At 41.1% G+C, this 26,621-nt stretch overlaps 1 protein-coding gene and 1 long non-coding RNA gene across 2 annotated transcripts; both read right to left on the reverse strand.

Moving 5' to 3' along the window:
- Positions 1-23,478, reverse strand: LOC120719974 (bromodomain and WD repeat-containing protein 1-like). Its single transcript, XM_040009533.1, is given in 43 exon segments — positions 1-92; positions 255-365; positions 1,179-1,351; positions 1,450-1,610; positions 1,699-1,851; positions 1,942-2,067; positions 3,703-3,751; positions 3,880-3,976; positions 4,136-4,258; positions 4,424-4,579; positions 4,691-4,752; positions 5,013-5,085; positions 5,088-5,123; positions 5,432-5,444; positions 5,447-5,523; positions 5,841-5,958; positions 6,139-6,246; positions 7,647-7,763; positions 7,904-8,037; positions 8,361-8,376; positions 8,474-8,596; positions 8,939-8,978; positions 9,750-9,876; positions 10,011-10,262; positions 10,436-10,512; positions 10,683-10,765; positions 10,767-10,832; positions 10,943-11,071; positions 11,643-11,777; positions 11,888-12,041; positions 14,164-14,265; positions 14,397-14,437; positions 14,583-14,683; positions 14,994-15,064; positions 17,327-17,427; positions 18,618-18,839; positions 19,057-19,217; positions 21,485-21,583; positions 21,772-21,922; positions 22,524-22,583; positions 22,792-22,821; positions 22,945-23,003; positions 23,121-23,478. Coding segments are annotated over 43 exon segments (4,392 nt in total). The 5' UTR covers positions 23,158-23,478; the 3' UTR covers positions 1-24.
- Positions 8,344-8,913, reverse strand: LOC120719519. Its single transcript, XR_005692710.1, has 3 exons — positions 8,886-8,913; positions 8,474-8,596; positions 8,344-8,376 (listed from the first exon to the last, which is right to left on the reverse strand). It is a non-coding gene; the product is annotated as an uncharacterized LOC120719519 (long non-coding RNA).
- Positions 23,479-26,621: the final 3,143 nt, after the last annotated feature.

Raw genomic sequence — 26,621 nt, forward strand, 5'->3', positions numbered from 1 at the left:
GACGCCTCTCCATCCTCTCCCTCTTCACCTCACTGTCAAATTCCTCCTCCTCTTCCTCATCTTCTCCTCTTCTTCACTGTCGCTCTCAGCAACTAGCAACAATATATCCAAGGATATTTATTCAATTACATTTTGTTTATGTAGCATCTAATCACAACAACAGTCGCCCCAAGGGGCACAATTGTAATGTAATTTTCAATAAACAAATAAAATATAAGAGTGAAACATTTATGGATAAATACTTCAGTCCTAACCTTTTTTCCTCTGCTTCGCACGGTTCCTTCTTGTTACTTTTGCTTTATGTCTACGTTGATGATTCTCCTCCTCCGAGTCACTCACCTCGCTCTCACTGTCAGACTCTGAGATTTAAACAAATAAATAAGAATTTCCTTAGTTTATTATAGTAGTAGTAGTAGTAGTAGTAACAGTGCATTTAAAATTAAAGAAAAGGGCACTAGACTAGGCCCAGTTTTATATTGCATCATTGCACAATACTTGTCTCAAGGTGCATCGATGACCAACACTTAGGGGTGGAAGTGAGTCATGCTAGCATGGCGTGTTGAGGACCATCACAAAGTATAGTTTTATCCTGCAGTGGATGGTGTTGCTGTGCTGATCACAAAAACTAAACACTCTCAAAGCCCGACCCATCCTGCAGCAACAGCAGCAAAGGCAACGACGCCATCTCTTATGTACAACAGCCCTCATATCAAAATGTGTGGAAAACAATGTTTTTCATTAACGTAAATCAAATGTTTCTATGGGGTCTAATTAACGTCCTCGGCAGTTTCAGTAAAAAAGACTAGATGTTACAGTCCCGTATCAGCGACTGTAACATCTAGTGGTCATAAAATTCCCCGCCCCCCCTTTTATCCCACAAACATCAAAATTCTTTAAAAAAAAATTTATATTTAATTTACTCCTTTAATTAAACAAACACCAAGAATATGATGAATAAACACATTTTATCAAAGCCCTAAAATAAGAGATGGGGTTTTATTTTATTTTTAAAATGCCAAGGGATCAAAATGATCCTCTTTGTGGTCTTAAAACCAGAAGAAACTCTTTGGGGAAAAATAAAAAAAAATCCAAAAATGTTAAATCCAAATATCATCATCATGGCTCAAAATCCATTGTGATGGTAACAAATGACCTCTGGGGTGCTCTGATATCTGTACCTGATGTTGATGAAGCACCTTTAGAGCCGGAGTCGTCCTCTGAGGAGCTGTGACCTGAGCTGCTGCTTCGACTCCTCCTGGCTCTCTCAGGAACAGACACTTTGGCTGAGGTAGTTTTGGTCACTGACACGGACTCCACTTTTTCCTGAGTTTTGACTGCAGCCTTCTTTTGACTGGGGGGGAAAAAAAAGGGGGAAAGAAACTCTTCAAATCAGACCGATAACGTGCAAATGAAAAGTGAAACGTCTCAGGCGAGCTGCAGCACTCAGACCTGGTGTCGGGGTGGTCCTGCTGTTGCTGCAGTATCTTCTTGCGAAACCTCTGACTGCGGCGGAGCCTATTGCTGCTTTTGACAGCGGTTTTGTACTCTGATATGATTGTTCTGATTCGCTCCTCAAAGAAGGCAGAGAGCCGTAAGGTCATGCTGTAAATCTGAAAACAGAGCAAAAGAAGATTGAGCGGGCGAGCCAAAATGTAAAATCACTAATAAGCTCAGAGAATGTGAACATCCCCTCCCTACCTTGGAGCGTTTGTTGGGTGTGTAAGCTTTAGCATTGGCAAATATTAAGCGTGTGTCTTTGCACAGCTCTGTGGGGTTTTCATAGCGATCTTCCTCCAGGGTCCTTTTCACCGTGCCAAAGTCCATGGGTGTGTCAATGATGTTGTGGTAGTCCTGGGCAAGCCAAAACAAAGGGGACTTCAACGCACAACTGAAAACAGCATCTGCTCATAGCGTGGCCTGTAGTGTGCCGTGATAACATACTGGATAGTTCTGAGGATCCCAGGTTGCCTGAACGGACTCCGAGTCCTCACACTTCCAATATGTAGTTGAGCAGACTCTTGCACTGTTCCTTCCAGCATCTCTGTCTGGCAGCACTTCTACAGAGCGCTGGCAAATATCAGGGAGAAACAACTCAATGACATAGGCACAACCTAACAAATCCCCCCTTTTGTTAGTTTTATTAAAATGAATGTAAAGAGTGTTTCATCTACATCCCCTTGTCCTTTGTTGTTTTTTTTTGTAATCTTGAAATGTCAACAGTTTTTTACAGGTAATGCCGATCACCCATCCTATGCATCTACCTGACGCCGTCTGTGTCCAAGCAGATGTTCCTGGCGCTTCAGTGTCTTCTTCCTGTAGTCAGCAATCACATTTGAATTATTTGACTGTAGAACCTTTAATCAAACACTGCAATGACAGATTACTTTTCAACACAACGGGATCACAGATTCACAGCGCACGTTCACCACGATCACAGGAATGGAAGCGACTACAAGCTCAAATAACCAGCTAGTGATAAACCTTCAGTTGCACGACTGAAGAGACTACCAGTGAGAGTGAAGGAGACTGCTGATTGACATATGACCTGTTAGTGAAATGCATTAACAGGATCACCTAGGCAACCAGATCCTGAAATTTTCCACAAGCGAACAGCTGGCAGATGTGCTACAAGCGAGTTGCTTCCAGCATGTTTTGTTGTTTTAGATTCCTTTTCATTGGGGAAGCCTTCGAAATTCCCTTGAATGACAACTAATCAAACTTCCAGCCAGAGTCACGAGGAACACTGTTTAGGATCAGACACGTTACACAGGGATCACATACTCTGATAGCTGCCAGACACCTTGTGCCTCAAGGCGTTTTTCACATCTACAGTTTGTTTACGCTGGTCTGAATCAGCTGATGAGTTCATGAATCACACTTCCTCCTGTGATTTAATTTCTTTTCATACAGTTAAAACGCCAAGTGAATCAAACTGCATCACTACAAACCACACGAGATGACCGAGTCTGCTTATTGGCCAGATACATCTAGGGTGGGAGTAATAAATGGAAATACAGAGAGAAGGTGCTGCACTCCTATGTGTCAGGCAAAACTGTCCCCTGCACATCTGCTACTCTGCTTTATCTTAGGATGCAAAGCTTATGGGAAGCCATTTATTTCCAGTATACACCAGTTAGTAGGGTCAAACAGACTCCATCACAAACCTCACAACCTGGAACTCGCATCAAGATCACTCCTACAGAGGGGTCTCGGTAATGTTTTGGTGTGCACAACAGTGTTTGTATCTGTATGAATAAACCGCACGAAAACAGAGTGGGCTGGCTGTGGCTCAGGAGGGTAGAGCGGGTTTCCCTAATACTCTGGTCTGCATGTCAAATATCTTTAGCAAAAATACCAAATCCTAGTTTTTTTGGAGTGTGGCAAATGTTAAAATAGGTTCATAGGTACAGAAAAAAAAACATTATTGGATAAATGAGACTTGTAGCAAGAAGTGCTTCGAGTGCTCATATTATAAAAACACTAAGTACAGTTTTACTTGAAAATTAGAACTCAGGGTGCGAGTTCTGGTGTTTTAATTGCAAAGGACAGGTCATACCAACTTTTGGTTGAATTTTTAAAAGATTCTTTTGAATTTCTTTGAAAAATTATTTACTTTTAACAAACTTTTTTGCAGCAGTACATGAAAAAACAAAAACAAACCCACCAACTACAAAGACTAGTTGTTAAATGGTTCAGACTTACCTCATCGTCATCATCCATTTCTTCCACTTCATTGTAGATCTCATGATATCTGTGCAGCTTGGATTACTGAGAAAGTGAGAAAATGTGGTCAGCAAGAAATACAATTAGAAATTCTGGCGCTTACAGTTCGTAGCATCATCACGAGGTCTACGAACAAACAAGTCCAGAAACACATACTTGACAAATTTCGGGAGGACGTTGGTGATGATTTTGCAGAGGTGGGCAATCTTGCTCCTTGGCTCATTGAAAGTGCGGGCGTTATGTGCAATATACCCTGGCATCCCAAATTAATGCTGAGAGGCGTCTGTGGATTACCAAAAGGGAGCAAATGAAACGAAACATTACGCACCACTTCTCACTTCTTTGCATTTCATGAACACGTTTTAAGGACAAATCTGGGCCAAAAGTTGAGAGAGATTGGTAGAAAACTGACCTGTAGAACTGTTAATGAGCCGCAGTCTGATTGGGTGCCCAGATCTGTGGGATAGGCAATCACGGTGCAAGTAGCTGGGATACTGGACCAAGTCCACGGGACCAGAGAATGGAGCTGCAATCTCTGTGGCAACAAACACGGAAAGAACGATTGTAAGGATCAGGCAGATAGTGAGCAAATGACAACGACGACAACATGTCAGTAAACATGAAGGAGAGAATACGTGGGTGAAATCAAACAAACTGGAAGATTAAAAAAAAAAAAAACCATCCATTTATGCATACACACCGACAGTGATGAGCTGATCGATGCTAGCGATGAGTCGTTCACACTCCTCATCCCTACTCCTCTCACCCCACTCGCCTGGCAGAGGCTTGTACATCAGCTCCCTCATCTCCTCTGCAGTCACAGGTATACCACCTCCCTCTGTGTCCGGCTGTGGGGCTGCACAACAAAGACAAACCCTTTCAATACACCCTGACGCCTATTAACCAAACTCTGCGAAATGTAACTCCATTACTAACCAACAGTAAGCTAGTAAACAGCCTTTAGTACCATCATCCTGAATAGGTTCCACATCCCAAGGACTGAGTTTCTCAGTTTCACCATTATCCCACCTGGTAGAAACACAAGAAGGCTGTTACCAAACAATGCTGGACAAAGCCCGGCTGAACCACTGAATACTATAGGAAGATTATATAGATTTATTTATGCCTCATCACCTCTGATGCCGTCTCAATCAACCCCAGTATAGCCCCTTAGAAATTTCACATCACTCACTGCTGTCTGGCAGCATCTACAATATCCAGCTTTTGCTTTTGATAGTTAAAATATCTGAAGAATTTTACTTTGTCCCCACAAAGTGTGTGTTTCTTACTTGACTTTGAAGCACTGGAAGAGACTGTCTGGGTACTCCGGCTGGTAGGGCTCCTGGCAGATGATGGTCCCAACCACCAGGCATCATCTATCACCGAGCGAAACCTGTCGTCTGTGACAAGGAGAATACGATTAAACTCAGGTGTTGAGGGGAAAAAAAAGAGAAAGAAGCCTGGCACCCATCTGTGAGGGTGACTGTATGGATGAAATCATTGGAAACAGCATGTATGTGAACAACAACACCTTTCCCCTCTCTCTCATCACCAAAATAGCAATGCAGGGAAAGAAAGAAAAACAACAACCAGCAATATCAAACTGGAAATAAATCTTCTCAAACTTCTTAGTCTGTCTATATATCCCTGCAGAACTCAAACAGATCAGCAGAGGACTTTTCTAACAGGCATTTTTGGCTTTGCTTACTTGGTTGCCAGTTTTTCTTCGAAGCGCCTCATCATAACACTGCCTCAGCACCAAGAAATCAATCACATCTGGCATGTCGTGATATCTGCAGGGACACAAGAAAGAGGAAAAGCTGTCACTTGACAAGAAGGTACAAAAATCCCTTTCAAGACTTGGTGGTGAAGCTGATGCTGGAAACAACTAACAAATACTACAGTAAGAAAAGCCTTTCAAAAAAAGACCAGGAATCATCAAAATTATGTGGACAGTATTTTTACATTTCACACATTTTCTTTTCCTTCATGATGTGTCAAATTCAAATACTGACCCAACGAGCGGGTGGTAATGTGATTATGAAGAGCACAGACACTTGATGTGCTTTATCGTAGAGAGGAATGTAACCAATGGGCCGAGCTGCTTACTTGATAGAAAAATGACTTGTCTGTGATTTTGCCGGTGCCGTGGTCAATGAGCGTCAGCTTCAGGCAGCAAAGTGTTGGCGGGCAAACTTCATATTTGATTCCAGTGATCTTCACAAACTCTTGGTCCTACAAAAACAACACAGCAGGATTCCTATTAATCTGCAGTTACATATTACCACTGAAAATGGTAACTGACACATGCAGACTGGAGAACTTTAGGCAGGAATTAGCATTTTATCTATTCTCCGAACTCATCATCTACTGGAAAATTTTTATGATCTTTATTTTGTTGGTTCCTCGTCTTACCCGGAGCTCCATTCTCTTCAGGGCTGCTTTTTCTAAATTGATATCGTACAGCTCACTCCGACTTACAGCTTCAACGTAGGCCTCGTGTCCCTGCCGAAAGTAGATCACCTGAAAGACACAAATCGTGCAGATGGTTAGAGGGAATGTTTGTACATAGGTGTATAAACCCTGTACAGCCTGAATATGAAATAACTGCAAATAAAGAACTTAGAAAGAAAACTTAAATTAAATCGATTTGGATAGATGACTTCATTTGTATCATTTGTGCTACATTCAGCATTTTGTGCAAGTGTTACATGTGTCTCATTGCAATCATGTTTTCAGGGTGCAACTTTGCCACTTGTTTAAGCTGAACCTTACCAACGTTAAAGTTAAAGCAGTGCATGACACTGTCTCTGAAAAGTGCCTGTATGCGCTTGGTGATGCAGAAAATGTATACTTGCTTTATATCTTAATTCCAAGTATGGAATAAAGCAGGAAAGTATCTTTTACACTGCTTTTACATTAGAAATAAGCAGCAGTACTGAGAGCACAATCTGCAATGAAATAATTACCTAAATCAAAATGCTTATTATAAACCGGTCTCGGGCCATAAATGACCAAAATAACAAGTTTCTGTAGCATTAATCTGTCTTATTTGCAACAGTGTTGCATTTTATTGTTATATTTTAGACTTGAGTCTAGATTTTAAGCACCATTGTAGTATCATCATCTGATGACGTTCCCGATCGGAGCAGGTGGCACTCCATAGGATCACTCTGTCCACGAGAGTCATGTGACATGTGCAACATCCTTTACATGAGAGGGTACACACAAAAAAAAAAAAAAGAAAAAAAAGAAGAGAATGATGACGGTCGTATCAGGGTAGGGGTTAAGGTTTTGTGGAGCCAGCTTACACAAAGCCTGGCTGGGTTGAACCTCCCTCAGTCTACTCCTCTGGGTTGACATGAGCATCATTTCTTGATTTTACAACTATGACTACAAGTATAAGGCTGCCAACTAAAACCACAAGAAGTACATGTACTTGTCCTTTTAATTTAAGGGAAAAAAAAACCCCAAAACCCCCAAAAGACAAAAAACCTTGAAGGATTTAGCTCTGCCAGACCAAATCGCAATCTTGTACTTTTAGGCTAGAAGACCTATTTATGGTGTTCAGCCAAAACCCAAGACTACATTTAATTTAGCCACTATACATTTCATGCCCCAAACAGTCTTCATTTCCTTCCACACTGTGTGCTTACTATTAAATATTGCTGCAATAAAATGAAGTATACTTACTAAGTACAAGTATTGGTTTGTTGATAAAAAAAAGTTTAAAAATAAACTTGACTGGTTGTTTTGTGGTGATGAAGGCATTCGACCTTATCCAGGGTTAAAGCTTAAACAAATTTATTGCAGAATTGTTCAAATAAACAGCACTAAGCAGAAATGTCAGCTACTGCAATCTCATAAATGAGAGAGTATGATTTTTCTTTTCCAATTAGGCATTAGGCTGATGACCCTCTTACCTCATCACCCATTTGGGGAACAAAAGGAGACTTCCTGGGAATGACATCAGTGATCCACGGTGATGGTCTGAACTCATTGGACACTTCCCTGTTAATGGATGGTCTGGGCTTTGGACGCTGATTGAAGCACCAACATGTAAAACATTAACAAGTTAATATGAAATATTTTCAAATATTTCACACTCGTCATTCTGTCTTAGCAGTTATTAATCAGATTCACAAAGAGAAAAAGATAAATGAGGATTAAGTAACCTTACCCGAGGAAACTGTTCTTTGCTTTCTTTGCCTTCTCTTTGCCTTTCTTTTAGGTCTTTCCTCCTCATCACTTTGCTGCTTTTCCTCCTCTTCCTCGTTCTCTTCCTCCTCCTCTTCAGAGCTGCTGAGTCTGCGCCTTACTCGTTTCCGTGATGACAGTGGAGTTGAGGGCTGCAGATTTATACAGCGTCTGCCGTCAGTCAGAGTATTCGCTGGATGTAGGCTGTCCAATCAAAAGCAGGTGTGATTACCACAAAAAGCTACACACTAATTACACAAATATTGCTACTCTAGATATTTTTTGATACAGGAAATGTTTGGTTACCAGGGTAAGCCTGTTTCTCTGAAAAGTGACTGATGGGGAAAATGATGCCCTTTGACCCTGATCTATAAAGTATATTCACCTTGAGCTGTCAGTTTTCACTCTTCCTCATCATTGGAGGGAATCCAGGTCACTACCATCCAGCTCATTGTCCTGGAGAGATGAAAAAAAAAAAAAAAAATTACACACAATTAAGGGGGGGGGGGGGGGACTTGTAAAGAGCGCTTTCATCAAGAGGAGAGTGCATCACCTCTGAGTGCATCTCCGAACTTGCCGTCTCCTCTCCCTCTTCACACGATTCGTCGATGTATTCCAGTGCATCTCCACGGCTGTGCGCTCGCTTCGTGGTGGAAGGCTCATCGTCTGAATCATCCTGGGGGGACAGATGGGAATGATTCAGCATCGGTGAAAATAAAGCTGTACTAAATAGATATGAAAAACCAAACAACTTTCATCACTTAGTTAACCGTTTCAAAAGGACACTCGACATGTAGCGTGCCTTTTGTTCTTCGATCCTTTAGCAATCTTTTCTTTTTTTTTTTCTTTTTTTTTTCTTTTTTTTTTTTTTAAACTGCAGCATTCCCTTGCAAATTGGTAAAAGTTTACTAAATGCTGTGAAAATTTAAAACCATCTTCACTGGGTGGAAAAACAGGAAACCTACTCGACAGCTGCTGTACATAATGCGCCCTCTTCTTTACATTGTAACTGAACCACCTCCTCGTCTCCTCTGGCTACTCGAACGTCCTCCTGGTCCCTGAAAAATATAATTCACGTCAAAATAAGCACCCAGAAAAATGCTAGAAAACCTCACTGATGACCAAGTTTAGACATGACACTCTGTTCATGTCATTCCCAGTGCTTCCCACAACGAACTGGCCCTTCGTTAGCACACAAACAATCTATATATTTCAGACCAAAGGACTGAGTAAACCTGTTAGGTTTTCGGAATCGACAGACCTGATTAACACAAAAATGTATTTTTTTCATTATTGACCCAAATTACATATTGGAATCTACTGAATAAATCTGCATAGCCAGAACATTATGAACATCTTTACCCAGCATGAAGCAAAACAGATACGATCCACTCAGGATATCTGAAGGTGCCCTGTGGTGTCTTGTAAGGAGGCCGTGGCACCAAATCTTTTTAAGCCCAGTAAGCTGCAAGCCCCATCATGCTGTCCCCGTTTATACAGTTGATTAGCAAAAAATACTACTGGGATTGAAAAACCTACAGGAATTGCCATTTCTGAGATGCTCGTTATCTGCCCTTACCTTTCCCTGGTTTACCTGTTGTTAAACTATACTAATCTTTAACCTGCCCATCTGACCTACAGCTACATACCTACTACAAGAAGTGACTCTTCACTCTACATCAAAACGTCCCACACGTCGTTGTTATTAGATAATCAACAATATTCACTACATCTGCAATCGATTCGAATCTTTTAAAATTGGTTTCCATTTATTTATAAACTATAAAAATCTTTCCCATAAACATGACACATCTTGGCACATATTGTACCTGTAGCTGCTGTGTGGAAGTTCGGGTACCACCACCCTGCGTCTCCAGGCCTGCAGATCTCTCTCAGTGGCCATCTGGCTGCGAGGAGCGTTCTGGTGCATCTGTCGTAACGCCCTCCACTTGTCCACTGCGGCGAAGACCCACATTAGGGGGTGACTGCACATCTGCTCGGTCGTTCACCGGACACTGAAGTGAAAAATACTCGCTGTCAGTAAATCCTTTAAGTCTTTTCTGGATATTCTGAGAAATTCTAAGGTCTACTAAAACCAATCCAGTGCAGCAGTGATGGTGTACTGATACCTCTTCGCGGTGTGCTTGGTGCTGGAGCCAACACTGGGCCTTGGGCCTCGGCTGGCCCTTCGGGTACTGCTCCTGTCTCAGGCTGGTTCTGTCTGTCTTGTTGCTCTTGAAGCTGTCGGATGGCCTCGTCCAGAAGGCTGCTGCGTCTGACCGCAACCTCCTCGGGTTCTGCAGTCTGCTGGCTGATGACCTGCTCTACCACCTCACCATCACCTGAAGATGTGATACATGTCAAACACCATCAAGCTTGATATGTTTAGCTGTAAATACAGTTCAGATGGTCTTAAATCGGGACAATAAAACAGTGAAAATGGGTCTGTGACATTTAAAAGTATATAATCTTCCATTAAGGTAATGGACTAATTGCAGCAGAATTATGGTCTTACTGGTGGCTACATATCCCAGCTGAGGTACCAGGTGCTCTGCAGCAATGTTCTCCCGCCCTGGGACAAGTCGCTGGTACCTAAAAATCAAGGAAAAATGTCGAATTCAAAGATAGTCGAGGGAAAACCATTTTAACTTTGTCATTCTGCTCTCAGGCAATCAGAACCTCTGATTTAACATTCAAACATCTGAACTTTTGGGCAATAACGAAGACTGTAATGCTGCATAATGAAACAAGGTGACGTCTACCGTGGGGGGTGAGGGTTTCCATCCACATCCACTAAAAACGGTGGTGGCATAAGATGGGGAGCCTGCTGTGTCTGTTCGTCCAGCAACAAAGCCGTTGGCATCCCGGATCAGCGGTCTGTAGTCTGTGTGGAAGAACACCTGATCTGGAAGCTGCGTGGAGACCAGGAGAAGCAGGAAATAAGTAAATGTCTTCACTTTGCTCACAAAACGTAAAATTTCAACCATTTTCTCGATCTCCAAAATGCAACAGTTCTTCTTGCCTTTTCATACGGCTTGGAACTGCCGAAGCCAAAGATGAGCAGATGGCCATGGGAGTCCGTGCAGGCGAAACGCTGACCATCGGGAGTGAATTTGCAGTCAAAAACAGCTCCGTGACCCTGGCCTTCAATCTGGATGAAAAACCACAAAATAGAGGAAACTTGTCAGAAAATGAGAATTTTTAACAACAGCACAAATCCTTCCCTCACAGTAACTGGGAAAGACTAATGATGTTGTATTTCCTTCTCTCACTTTGCACAGAAAATACCACAAAAAAAAAAAAAAAAAAAAAAAAATGTATCCAAATAGAAGAAATCCTGCTTTCAGGGTTAACTTTATGCGCACTGCTTTTAATCATAATCATGCTACTGCCCTAATTTAGTGTCCATCAGAATACAAACATAACCACATCTGCCCAGCAGTCATAGATCATTCGTTGTCACATGTATGAGTCAGTGCTCTCCCGCTGTTATAGGATGTAAAGGGGGAAAGAATCTGGCTCACTTGCCTCTTGCTGTGTGCAGAGATGCACCTTGGCCAAAACAACTACACTGTTCCTTCAGTCCCTCACAATTAAGTGTTATAGCGAATGAATCACACTCTGAGCGCATCATGTTATCGCTCCATCCCGCCGGGGTTAACAACTTTCGGCTGTGCACCATCCTATAAAAGCCAACTTCAGGCAGTGCTGTGTCAGCGTACCATGTTGAAGTAATGCTGTGTGTTTGTGCCTCGCAGCAGGTCCCATATGAACACGTTCCCATCGTGGCCAGCAGACAGGATGATCCTGGGGTCAAAAGGGTGAGGTTCGAGGACAAACACCTCTGCCTCGTGGCCCTGAAAAACAAGCACACTCGAGTTGATCTCTGGTTTAAAATGAGAATCTGTGGCAGTTACATCATAGTCAGTATTAATATGAGTTCTGCAGCAGAACGCAGCACAATTACTTTAAGGATATGTAGCAGCTGTCCTGTGTAGGAGTTCCACACTTTGAGGAGATGGTTGTTAACAGCCGTGATGACTGTACTGTCATGGCGATCCCACGCTACCATGGTGACTTTGGGTTTGAAGTAGCTTTCCTCTTCACTCATTGGCTCAACACTGAGAGAGAAAAATAACAAACGAACATCAAATAACAAATTATACATAATACTAAAAAAGTAATATGGAAACAAATCTATAAAGTCCCTTTGGCACATCTCGTGATGACACTGTAATCACAGAAATCCAGATTTTAATTCTAACACAAAGTACCAGATTATTATCACTAAATTCTTGTGAAAGGCAGGCTTTGGCACATGAGAGGTTTGTAGTCATTTCCAAGACAAAAAGGCTGGATGATAAACAGAATGTTTTTTAAAAGATATTTGGAAAACACATGCAGAGATATTTAAAAAAAAAAAAAAGAAAAAGAAAAAAAGATGAATATAAATATGCTACTTTCAGCTGCTCCCTTATTCACACGGGGTTGCCACAGCGGGTAGCTCCGCATGTTTGATTTGGCAGACTTTACTCCGGATGCCCTTCCCGGCACAACACCAAAGGGATTTGTGTCTCCTCTCGGAATTGAAGCTGGGGAGCCTTCACTTGTTAAGCAAATGTGTTTGAGATGAATGCAATTACCTGGAAATCATTTGACCGCCCCCCAACCCCCAAATTTAACTGAAAATAGCACAAACATCACATTGAGTTTTTAAACTGAAAACAACCGTTATTGACAGAGGCAACAAAAGCCTGGAAAAAAAAAGAAAGTGTGATGAGTTAATTTTGCAGAATTAAGTAGTGTTATGCCTCACCATTATGTGGGCAAACGGTTTGATTTAAAATTAACACACTGCAGTTTTATGATGAGAAACACTAGAGGATTTATTCAGCTATCGTTAGAAGATTCAGAGAATCCGGAGATCCTGTGTACAGAAGGAATGAGGGAACACTTCTGAGAAATGTCATCAGTGCACACAGGTTTGTTGCTGCATTTGCAAGTGCAAGATAAAAACCAAACACGCAAAGCAGAGCTCTGACCCCAGCGCTCATGACACTAAAGGAGAGTACACGGCACAGGGAACTTGCACACTTAGCATGTGGAGCTACAAGCTATCATTGAAAATCCCTGAATTCTGTCTTTATTTACATTTTACACGGCATCGGAACACCTTGGTAAACAGGAGCTGTACATTTTAAATATATGCTCATGTTTTCATATACATATAAATTCTGCATGAGCTACAGAATAGAGACTGAATTTTGGAAGCAGACCTAGTTTAGCACAGAACAAACTGTCCAGAGGAATGCTCTGCTGGCAAACCGAGAACACCATGTATACCTAGAGGTATGAGTCTCATTCAGGTAAGTCCTTGCTTATTTTAATAAAACAATGCCAACCCACATTCTGCATTTACTGGTAATTCAATGCATGCAGCTTTCTTTCTTCTAGTGACTGCTGAAATTAAAAGTTCATTTTAACGCTTTAAAATAAATCCATAAATAGGCGCCTGAAAGTGTTGAAAAGTGGCTTCTTTTAGGCAGACTTTGATTTTACGCAGCTAATTTTTTGCCAGTACAAGAACTGTGCTTTAAATTATATACATATGTACAGCGAAACACAGCCTGAATGTTTGAAAGCCTCCCCAGTTTGATACTGAACATGCGTTAACTGGCAGATAAAAACAAACGCATAAGATCTGTCCTCCATTTCCACTGGTTACTCTCCAGGAATAACTAGCCTATAGTAAGGAAGTGAAGCTATACACAACCTAAGACAACACAAAGCCTAATCCTGGGGACACAATACAACTGAACCAGACAAACTTATTCATAAAACAACCCTGTAATTACAAAAAAATACATCAATCAGTATTACCCCTCAGCAAACAAGTTCTTTCAGTGGTATGTATAATTATATACATAAAGAAAACCTTTGTTGGCGACTTGCTTTCCAAACAGATGACCGAGCCAATACAAGCCGACAACTGAACAAATAAGTATTTGAGCAAACGGTTTCCTCAGCTGCCGTCAGCACCTGGTTTACTTGGACATGCTCCGACAGCTCCTCCGAGCAGCTTAGGCAGCAAACGCTTCCTTTTCGCTCAGCAAATCGGGCACTTTTTATTCCAAATGAGAATCTAGCTCATTCTGTGCTATTACAGAACCAAAATCAAGAAGGCATCTTCACCAAGATAAGACCCACTTTCGTCCGCGCTGGTTCACAAGAGCAAAGACTCACCCTGGAATGGTGGCAGACATGTTCAGCAGGATGCACCTCCACTGCTGCCGCTGGTGGAGCTTCCAGATCCGTGCTGTTCCATCTCGACTTCCACTCACAAACCTGGCACGGGAGAGCGACAAACACCAGGCACCATCACTTTACACACCATCCCACTCAGTTAAATGTGTACTCTGAATACTGCAATACTTGATATAATTTTTAAATAATAATAGAATGAGCTTTTATAATACCTTTCACCTGAGTGGCAAAATTGGATGCTATCAACTTTGTCCTAGAAACCAGAGACATGTAAAAGGATCATCAGGATCAAAAGGAGAAGAACAACAAATTCTTACATCAATTTTGCATTTGCAGCTCAAAGTTCTGCCAATAAAACCTTTGTAAGGATAAAGTTTTGCTCTCCAGATGATGCTTACCGTGTGCTCATGGAGCTCTGATATCTTTTCTGGGCTCCCACTTCCCAAGTAATATATTCGGATGACATCATCAGTACTTCCTGTTGCTAAAAACATCCCACCTGGAAAAAAGTTGGTAACGTGAAATGGCGTGTTGGACTTGATTTATTTTATTTAACCTTTATTTATACAGGTAGTCCCATGGAGACTCAATGTCTCATTCACAAGAGACCTGTTCCAGACAACCATTAAAATTACAACAATAAAATAACTAAATAATTCTTTAGTTAGACACATGAAGTAGCACAGAGGTCATTAAAAACTAGCAGCTCTTTATTGATTGCTTTGGCTCTAGACTTTGTTTACAGGATGGTGGAGGAGACAGTGGAGAAATGGCAGGAAAAGGGACTCAACATATAAATGTCTGGTTACCTGGACTGAATGAGGAGCACACGGTCTGAACACCTGGCCTTGGCCGCTCTGTAAATTTGTGCGGTCGATCGCTGGAAGTAGAGAAGAAAACATCACTGATTTCATCCAAAATAGAACACGTGACTGAATTCGGAGCAGACGCTAAAGAAATGATGTTTTCGTTTTTATATTTCATGTCTACCTTTTGCCCTGTCCTTCAACATAAACTGACAGTCAAACTTACATCTAAACCAACCAGCATCTCAACATTTTGGATGACAGACGAGATTACAGCCGGGTCGGAGGTCACGCTGCCATTGTTTTGGTCAGATAAGAGACAACAACATACTTGCATATCAGTTAAACAGGCGTTCAAGGTTTAGAATACAACTAAACTTAGCACAAAAACAGAAGGAGATCTGTGTGTGGTGGGTAATATCTTTGTTGTAACAATGCTTCTTCTCATAAATCTTACACCACTGGAAAGCCTGCTTATTTCCCCTTTAATGTTGCATTTGTGGGTTGAGCATCAAGGCCAAACAGCTTATTCTGCTGTTGACTATTGTTTGGTGTTGTTTACTGTATTACATGATTGAAGTCTGAAGAAACAAGATATATTGGAAATTTAACTATTTATTTATTTAACAAACAGGGACCCCTGTAGCATGTGGAAGGTGACAGGTACAACAACCTGGCACCACTTTCTCATACTAATCACCAACTTGGTCACACACTGCTGTGGGATCTCATTCTTCAACCAGCAATTGTTGCACATCAACCAGTGTGGTTGTATTGGTCACTCTGGTATGAACAGCACACCCAAAATGATACCAAAAATCTTCAGTGGGGTTGAGGTCAGGACCTCCATCCTCTCTACTCAAAAATTCTGTTAGTCTGCAATAAATTCCAATGTGTGGGGCGAGCATCACCTTGGAGGATAGTTTGGTCCTAAAAAGCGCAGATGTGGGATTGCCGCTGCATGCAGAAACTTATCTTATCTGCACCAAGATTGCCTCCAATGATGACAAGCCCCGGTGAGGGAGATGCCGCCCCACATCATCACACTGCCTTCACCAAAAGCTGTTAACCTATCGTTGCTGCAATCAGCAATTGCATTCTCCACATCCTCTCCACACTTTGACCCCACAAACGATCCACCTGCCGCAGGCAGAATCTCAATTCATCGCTGAACACAACATTCCTCCACATGTTCTCTGACATCACCCATTATATGTAAATTGCCCTTCAACTTGGAGATGGTACTAGGTACTCCAAATAATGCTGCATCTTGGTTTGTGGAACACCAGCTTGAAGTTTCCAGATTAGTGAAATGTAGCATGTCTGGAGCAGACACCAACCGACTGCTGTAGCAGGGTCCCTGCTCACAGGTGCTGCCAATCAGACACCTGATTGGCAGCACCTGTGTTACCAGAAGTTCAAAACAAGAATAAGCTGTTTAGCATTGGCAGAAAACATCTGACAAGTTATTCATGAGCGCAACCCACCTACTCAACTCTGCTGTTCAACCCAAAAATGTGCACCACTTAAAAGGAAATAATCAACGTTCCCAGTGGTATAAGATTTATTGCCAAGAAGCATTGTTAAAAAGAAATAATCAAAGAAACAAATTTTCTTATTTATATGCTTTCTATCTGAGCTTCTTTAAGACAAGGCAGACGCCAGTATAAAGGATGACGTAATGGCAATACACCAGCAGCCAACACTGGGAGTTAAAAACCTTTTAAGCCCAATGTGACTTGTTTTCCAGTTACGCCTTAGGCCCTACTGCTAATTTCCATTAGAATAATAATTTCTAATGGATCATTATTCCCACTCCTATGTACAAGGCGTTGCACAGCTTAGCGTTGTTTGTGCCTCGGTTTTATTTTTTTTCTTCTTTAGCAGTCTTAGTTTACTGCTCCAGCTGAACTGTGTTCAACAGCATTTCATCAACGCATCTGATTTGGGATGAATGCTTTGACAGAATATTTGCCACCAACATTTTGAGGTTAATTGGTGATTCTAAATTACCCATTCGCACTCAGATTAACATCTCTTAGCCCTGAGAGGCTGGCGACCATCCAGGGTGTGCCCTGCCTCTCGTCTTGTGGCAGTTGTGATATGCTCTATCCAGTGTTCAATAAGCATGTGGTTTGACAACCATTAATATAGTTTCCGTGTTTTTCCAAAGAGCAGCCGCAGAGACCACCCTCACTACTGTCTGACGCACACCCAGTCATTTTGTTCTAGAAACAGGCCTGAAATATTACAGAAACCTCTCGGTTCAGAGCGGAGCTATGAGGGTTACTCCTGGGAGGCTTTCAAGGGGTAACGAGTTAACATACAGCACTCACCTAAAGTTTATGCTGTTGGCATCCCACTGCCAGAAGCAGACAGTAGCATCAGTTCCAGTGGACAGCATGTAACGTTTGGAGCCCTTGGCAAACGGTGAAAACTGAAACCACAAGAAAAACCACCCATCAGACCCCACTCCAGCCAGTGAGTCAGTCTATGTAGACCGAAACCTGCATTTCACAGAGAAAGGTGAATATTAACCTTTTCTCCCCCTGTACTGGCCAAGACAAAATCTTGATCTTGAGCCAACGGTTAAGAAGGACGAGGTTAAATTTTATTTTCTGGTGTGCACCAACAATGATTTTCAGACTGACTGGACCAGAAATGCTCTTACTGGCTTCAGGACATCTTTAAGTGAAAGGAAAAACAGGCGACAGAGCACGGAAAATGACTAAACAGTAAATACGTTCCCAGTATCACGCAGTACTGTTTCTACACATAGCTATGGGGTGAAGAGAAGACCAAATGAACCATGAGGGAACATATCTTTCACATAAAACCAGAACTTGTACCGTTTCATTTCAGTCAATCAGGGAGTTTCTGTGCCATTAAAAACAGTTGCATGGCAGGTAAACTTAACTCACTGAAATAAAAAATGCTTTTATAGTGAAAGAAGGTGGCAAGAGAACTGTAGAAAAGTAAAGATCATGACCGGTGTTTTACCCAGAACATTTTCTTCATGAATCGGCCAGCACTAATATTTACAACTGTGTGATTTTAGAGTGCCACTACACAACATTCACACATGAGAAAAATCTAAAGAAATTAATGAAATCAGAAAAGCATGCACATGCTCATATTTAACTTCAATGAACATTTAAAGCCAGCAGTGCATTTTGCAACACTGAAGATACAGCCATCTTGTTTGAATAAACTTTACTGAACTGTTGGTGGACGAAACTAAAATGGATTTTGTGCTTATGTTAAATTCTGGCCATGGAGAAAGGACTGTTTAAATTATTAAGTACTGTGAGAGAAAAACAAAGGATAAAAGAATGGGCTAAACCTACTAGCAACGAATGTTGATGCACAAAATCTGGTGCACTGCCAGAGCGATCCAGGTGCAACTTACGCTCTGCAGTTTCTGTTCCAGGACGTGACTACACAGCCATAAATCGGTCTATTTCTGACAACAATCGTTTAGGTCACAGAGTGTAACAAGAGAATCTCACACCAAACCAAAAGATACAGTCACACCGTGATTCCCTGAGGATTTTGTCTTCAAATAAAGCACTGGATGAACCCACGTTTAAAACAAACAGCATAATATAAAGACTGAAACTCCTTTACCTGAAGGGAGGTAATGGATCCACTGTGTCCCTGCAGCACAGCTACGGGGGCACAGGTACGAAGGCACCACACACGGATGGTTTTGTCACAGCTTCCTGCAGCAATTAGCGTATTCTCATAGTTAACTGCCAAGTCTGTGATCTCTGCAGAGTGTCCTCGCAGCGTTGAATGAAGCCTTCCATCAAACGAAGACCAAATCTTCACCAAGCAGTCATCTGAGCCCTTAAAAACAAAAACAAGAGCATATGCTTTAGTATACCTGTATGAGAAGAAGAATATGCGGTACACAGTTAAGGTGGGCACAAGCAACTTAACACTAATATTAACAATGCATGTACAGTGGGTGCAATCTGAGTGCTCTTTCATGCAGAAAAACGCTGATTATTATTCTTATAAAGTAAGTGTTTAATTCTGAGAAGAGTGACAAGCTCCAACTTACTGTAAAGATCCTGAGACCAGTGCGATCAAATGCAATACAGTACACTGCAGACAGATGCCCCAGGATCCGCCTATGTAGACGCATGTGCTCATAGTTGCTGACAGGACAGATGGAGCTGAAGCGTTGCGCTCCGGTCAGCTCTCTCCCTCGATGCACCTTCACTGTTGGCAGCATGCAATCAGAAAAATAGTAGTAAACAGAGTTGTAAATAAACTACAAATACAGTAAGGCAGAAGCAGAGGGTGATGAACACAAAGGAAAATATAAGCCTTTAAATACATCACCAAATAAAAGTCAGGTTTCAGTTTGTCTCACCAGCTTTCACCTTTCCTTTTTTACATTTTTCATTTCAGTTTCATAGGCTTTATTTACACAAACACAGCTTGAAATTAAACTCCATTTCCCAATTCAAAACTGATTCGTAAACAAGAACAAAATCACTTCCTTTCTTAAATCTGCTCCATCTGGTTTTTATATGTTGCTAGGGGAAACAAACTATGAGAAACAAGAAGTCCTCCATAAGGGTTTTTTTCCCCTTCTTTTTCGCTTTAAGGTCTTAGAGCTTTAAAAATTTAAGGACAGGTTTTAGATTACAATTTATACAAATGTAACTTGGTAAAGAGTTACTTCACTAGTATTTTTGATGTGTGTGTTGTTTGTCCTGAGGAAGGAATGGGATGTACAAGGTTGTTTATGACAGCATAAAAGAAATAGATGGCTCAGCTCCAGGATCAAACAGGAATAATCAGAAATGCACCGAATTGCATGAGTAAAATGATAATTCCACTTAAACGTTTAAAAATGTCGACTTGTGATTAACAGCTCGTTACATCATGGCAAACAATCTGGCGGGGCGTAAGCCTGTCAAGCAAAAGAAAATTAAATGCTGCATTTAGGGCTGCAGCAATCAATTATTTTTAGTAATTAAGTAATCATCAATTAATCGAGTAATCAGATAAGAAATACTTTAGTCTTATTAATGGGCAATAATAAGGTCTTTCAAAATAAACTGCTCATTGTAATTTCTAAAAATGAAACCAATTATTTAAAGTTTAACTACACACAACATCCGTCATAAAACAAAAATCTACACCCTGTGATTGTTTTTATGTCCCATATTAAAATGTAATTTTTTAAAGAAAACATTCTTTAATTGAAAAATATAAATACTCTCAAGTACTCTCTTTCAGAGTTTTATCTCCTGGATGAGGTAGATTTGTTGTGTTTTCATGTTTATGAGTTTTTGTGCATGTGTGTGTTTCTGCGTGTGAAGTCAAGCGAAGAGTGGGTTTGTGCCTGTAAGCCTTTAAAGGAGAATGTGGTGGCTGCAACGAAGACGAGCGAGCATGTCAGCATTCTGAAGTTTGCACTGTGCTTTGATGGAAAGTTTCTGAGCTGCTCAAAACAGATGTTATGATGGTGTAGATGCAGATGGTGTTACTCTATAATAATAATAATAATAATAATAATAATAATAAATATTATTATTATTATTCAGTGTCCAGAGTTTTAGTGGCCCACGTACAAAAAGCTTGCATTTTTTACTTTTTAAATTGTAAAGCAATTTATGAACACAATATTTTATATTATTTCACCTTCAATCTGAAAAATGTTACGAAAGACTTGAAATTAATGTGATCTAGTAAACCTCATGCCCCGCTTTAGACTCACCCCTGCTTGCTGCAGGTATCGCTTCAATATAAAATAGGGCAGCTAGCGTCAGCCTTTAACAAGCTGTATAATTTAAATCTAAACACACTATCAGACTAAGTTATCAGCTCATCTGCATGTTTTAATACAACTTCTGGAGGATTATTGCAGATTTTTCGCTGTGTAAAACAGTGGCGAATGGAGCAGCTACAGTTTGCTTTTCTTCGAGTCGGGGTTTGTTGTTTAGATGCTTTTAGGAAAGTGTCCTGCTCACTTTTTCCAAGTAACGGATTTAATGTTGATCACAGGAACAGCGCTGCTGTTTTGGATGCTAGAAACACGTTTTCTTTCACTCTACCTGAGCTCAGCGTCTCGGTAACGACTCCACATTAAACTATGTCAGCATCATCATTACTGCTGCTGTTTTCTTACCAGTTTTTTGTTTAAAACTGGGGACTGTGTGGGCTTAATGTTTTCAGACTCTGTATTCATTCGCTGCTCCTAAACATATTTCTATTTCATGTCTATTTGTCATCACAAATGCCGGTGGAACGCTTGCATTTCCATGGTGACAATGGTGCACTACAGAGCCAATGTATTAAACAAAGCATTGAAACAAACAATTTGTGTCAAGAACTTTTTATTATCAAATTACTCGAAGAATTGTTGCAGCCCGAGCTGTATTAAACTTACACTGAGCCAGTTATTAATGTGTGCATATCATTGATCCATTTCACTTCACACCAATGAGAAGTATACAGAGGAAGGTCAGGCCTACCTAGCTGTGGAGGTTTCTTGCAGTTCAAAGGCCTCTCTGGTGGTCTGCCCCGGTGAAGGGCTGCATATGATGAAGCTTTAAACCTCACGCTGTCACAGTCTGAAAATCAACACCAAAAGTTCACAGAACGATTCTGCTGATTGCGAGTAGTAGTACTATTTGACACAGACACTGTCAGTTATGGTGTACATACAGACCAGTATACCATCCAAACCTTTATAATAATGGGATCTAAATATGTTTCTGAGTAACGTCCACCACATACAAAGTTCTTGAAGACTGCTCACCTTTTGCAGTCCTAAGCATGGACTGCTTTCCAGATCCCAGGAGAGAATGAACACCTGGGACACATGATGGCACCTCTTTATCAAGAAGTGGTCCAATCTGCTTACATATCTGTAGCAAGTGGTTTGGTGCAATATGTCTGTTGGCTGCAACCTATCAGTGCAAACAAACAAACAACATAAAATAAATCATTGTATGGACATGACAGTGAAAACAGACCACTTATAAAACCATTTAAAAATGAATAGCCAGCAATTCTGATAACCAGTAAATAAAGTAAATAGTAAATGTATGTTAAACAGATGGACAAACAGGGAGAAAGATAGGTTTCTGAACTCCTATTCTCACAGGCGTGGCTTCTTTTTATCGACCAATCACAGCGCATCTCGAAAGCGAACTAACGCAGAGACAGCGTATCTCGGCTTCTGATTGGCCAGTGAAGCCGTCTCGACCAAGAGAGAAGCCAAACTACCCACCCTATCTGCGGTACAACAGTCGGGCTAAATAATATCAAACTCGGTGTTTAAATGCCGTTTTTTCTGCACCACACAACAGTTCACAGTAAAAAATGTAGCCACTGAGAGCGAGTTTTGACCTTGTGCAAAGCCACAAGTCGACGATTTCCAACAGTAACCCAGCAGGAAAAAAGAACAAAGACCGTAAACAAGCACGGAGCGTGGCCGCACGTTCCCCCGTCACAAGACAATAACAACCGCCGATAGTGCATAACAACAGACACGAAGTTAAAGCTTACCACATCTTCATATGTTCTCGGGTGCTCATTTCCAAGCCAGTCCAATCTCCCGGGTAAGAGCTGTCGAAAAGAGAGTTTGGTAAAGCGAAGTCAGAACAGAAAACGCCAGCAGCTCCACATCAAGCTAGTAAAAAAAACCGGGTGATGTCAAAGGAGTAACGGGGTATTAAAAGTCGACTGAGTGAAACAAGTTTATGCCCGGACTCAGTCAACACCAACGGGTAGCAGCTAGTTAGCTGTTAAAGGCAAAGACAGCTGGGATACATACCTGATATTCCTCCAGCTCGTTCGCAAGGACCTGCAGAGGATTAAAAAACACACGATTCAGATGAGAATGTCTCCATCAACTCAACTCATTATCAAGTGGCTAGCCAACTATTTTGAAATACAACAGTGTGAGAGTCAAAGCACGCCAGCTCACCTCAGCCGCTCTCCGACATGGACCCGTTGTGAGAAAACGCGATATCAAGTAATAGAGCTCTGAAATGAACGGGGAGAACATTTAACAGCCGGAAAAGCAAATGGGATATCAATTATAACACGAGCGACACCGTTGTAATATTAAGCTTTTCAACTGGCTTTACTTCTACGGCTTACCCGACTCAAGGAGCGAAATGTTCCGATTTTTGGCCATTGAAACGGCCGTGATTTGGAGAGTTGAAACAAATTTTCCGCTAACTTTATGGCTACAGAGAATATGATATATTTATTTAATTTCAGTTACACAGCTCTGGCCCCCTCCACGGTTGCTCCCGCTTTCTATTCAGCCTGTTTGCAGTCGCCATTGGAAGGATGAGGCCTCAGCGATACGGCTTACTTCCGCCAAAGCGGAGTAACACAGGAAAAAGGGGGTGGGGAGGAGCACTCGCTCAACAAAAGACAAAAGTATACGTTCGCGTGTTGGTTAGGTACACGGCAGGTTCGGAGTGCAACGTCAGGCATTAATACGACTCCCCGACCACGTGTCGATAACAAGTCATTTAAGAAAAAAATACACACGATCAATCCATCGCGCGCCCCCTTTTTTTAGCGACCAAGGTCGTGAGTTCTGCACATGACGTCATAGATAATGGTCGCAAAATTGCCTTATCGACCTCCTGATGAATGCGTTTTACCTGTTTTCCGAAATTATCAGTGATGAGCCCTAATAATATTGCCATCCTCGGCTCTAGTACGCTGTATAAATATATATAGAAATCTGTATTTCATGCTTTTTATCTAAAGTGCAGGCTATTTTTTATTGGTGGGTTATTATGAAATATACTTGCACTTATATTCTTTGTGAATTGTATAAAATTGACAGCTTTTACCAAAGAATTTGCCATTTGATTGCACATTTACGACACTAAAATTAACTGTTAAATTACATTGTTATGTAATCTTTCAAGCAATAATAATATTCTATTGATTGTTCCTTATGCAAAATACATGTTTTGTTTTGTTTTTCCCCTCTTGGGCCTATAGACAGGATATATTGGGCATGCGGTCAGGATTAAATAAACACGAAAAATGATGTATTACAAATCTGAGAATCAAAACTCATTCTTGACTTGAGCAACAGATACCGGAAGGTCATTTCAATTGCTGAAAAAGCAAATAAAAATATCCAAAGATACATAAAGAATTTTTTTTTTTTTAAAAAGTTAAAAGAAAAGAAAAAAATATGCATGGCATTTTTCGCATTTTTATTTTATTTTCAGTACTGGTTAATTGTGTCTTATACCTTTTAAAATTTCTCTACATGAGTCATTCTGAGAGCTGAAAATTACACTTACTCATCAGTGCTTTCTGTTCCACTCTGGATGGGCATGACCTGCAGTGGGTGATGACAAGGTTGAAAGCCTAGACTGTAAACAAAAGATCTGTCATATACACTATATTGTTGGAACGATTTGGTAAGGCTATTATAGACAACATTATTGTCAGATGTGTTATAGTTTCACATAAAAGATCTGCCTTTGGTGTTAAAGTTGAACGTGTTCTTTGGGGTTTTATGTAAAAAACAAACAAACAAACAAACAAAAAACCAGTCAGTTTTTCTTCATTCACTTCCTTTAGGGGCCGCCATAGCAGCACATTTATCTTCATCTCACCCTATCACTAGCATCTTCTTTTGTTACACCAACCCTCCTTCACTGCATCCTCTTAAGTGCTTCAGGTGAGGTTCCTTTAAAAAGAATGTTTATTACATTTAAAACTCTACCTGCCCAGTCTTTTTCATATATAGCAGAACTACTGCATTTGCCCTCTCTGATCACGTGGGTAATCTTTTCCTAAACTTGCGCCCATTATTTTTGGCTCTTGTTTTTCTAAAGTATGTATGGAAGTGTGTATGCAGGAATAAAAATAGGACCGTTTATTTGACTGTGTGTTTGTATATTTTGACATGTACACTTAGTACAAGTTATGAGCCAACGTATCTTCTCTGTGGTCTCTTTTCTTTGATCGTCATATATATATAGTTTGAGGACTGACTTATGTGGCTGAGGGAGAGGTCACAGAAAGAAAATCATTGCTGACTGAAAGATGCAGGCCACAGATGTTGTTCACCATGATTTTCTTCTTAAAAATAAAATTATAACTTTTACTAGTAGTGGTACATAACAACTGGTTCTTTAACCTATCCAAAAGGTTAGAGTAATAAAGCACTTTAAAAGGACTGGTCTATTTCCCAGCATGCCAAGTATATCATGTACTGAACACTAAGAAAACCAAAGAGCTCATTGTTGACTTCAGGAGACACAACACTGACTTGGCCCCCCTTTACATCAACGGGGAGTGTGTGGAGAGGGTCCACACCTTCCGGTTCCTTGGTGTCCTCTTCTCTGCTGACATTTCCTGGACCTCAGGAATTCGCATGACAAGGTGGGGCCAGGTTTCACAATGAACACACCCGAAACTCTGGCTGATTGGGTCCCACACCCAATTTCACACCTTGGCTCAGGTGATTAGAGGATCATCAGGGGGTCCTTTTGTCCCTCTGTGGGGGGATACTCCCACTAGGTTTATATCTGGGACTCTCCACCATTTGACCTTAGAACTGAAGAAGCTTCTCGGATGAGAGGTGAAACGTCTTCAAGCAACTTAAAGAAGTCCAGACGCTTTTCTTTGCAAGCTCCTTTGACTTCCTGGACAGACAACATCTCAGCGGTCGTCAAGAAGGCCCAACAGCGACTGCACTTCCTGAGAGTCCTCAGGAAGTACAAGCTGAACTCCAACCTGCTGCTGACCTTCTACTGCTCGTCCATTGAGAGCCTGCTAACCTACTGCATCACGGTATGGTACGCAGCTGCACCAAGGCGGATAGAGTGAGGCTTCAGAGTGTAGTCAAGACAGCACAAAAGATCATCGGCTGCCCTCTCCCCTCCCTGATGGACATTTATTCCTCCCGCTGCCTCAGCAGAGCAGCAAACATTATCAAGGACAGCTCCCACACTGGTTTCAATATGTTCAGCCTGCTTCCCTCAGGGAAGCGCTACAGGTGCATCAGCACAAAAACCCACAGACTCAAAAACAGTTTCTTCCCCAAAGCCATAACCACCCTGAACTCACACATGCACCGATTACACATCCCCCCCCCCAATTTTTTTTCTTTCCACTTCCTCTATGGACCACCACTGTGCAATACCAATTCTATGTGCAATAACTCAACTGTATATACACAACACTATTTATTACATATTACTTTTTTTATAAAAACCGGCTTGTATATTTGTACATTTTATATCTATCTATCTATATATATATATCTATATCTATATATATATATATAGATATAGATATATATATATCTTTTTCCCTATGTTAATACTGTCCATATGTATATAGCGTAGGAGATGCTCTGTATCTCATTGTACAACTGTATAGTGACAATAAAGGCATTCTATTCTATTCTATGTGGAGAATTGCAAAAGGTTTTTTTAAAGTGGTTCTGTGCCACTGTCAAGGTTCAAGATCTTAATTATTTTTAGCTGATGAGCAAATACAACTTTGAACGTACATAATCAATAATTACATAGAAAACCTTGGGCCAAACTGTGTGTACAGTAGGGGCTCAGGAGCTCAGTACCAACCACAATGGTCAGATATTTACACTGA

Source organism: Simochromis diagramma, unplaced genomic scaffold, assembly GCF_900408965.1.
Source record: "Simochromis diagramma unplaced genomic scaffold, fSimDia1.1 OVJJ01000344.1, whole genome shotgun sequence".
Lineage (NCBI taxonomy): Eukaryota > Metazoa > Chordata > Actinopteri > Cichliformes > Cichlidae > Simochromis > Simochromis diagramma.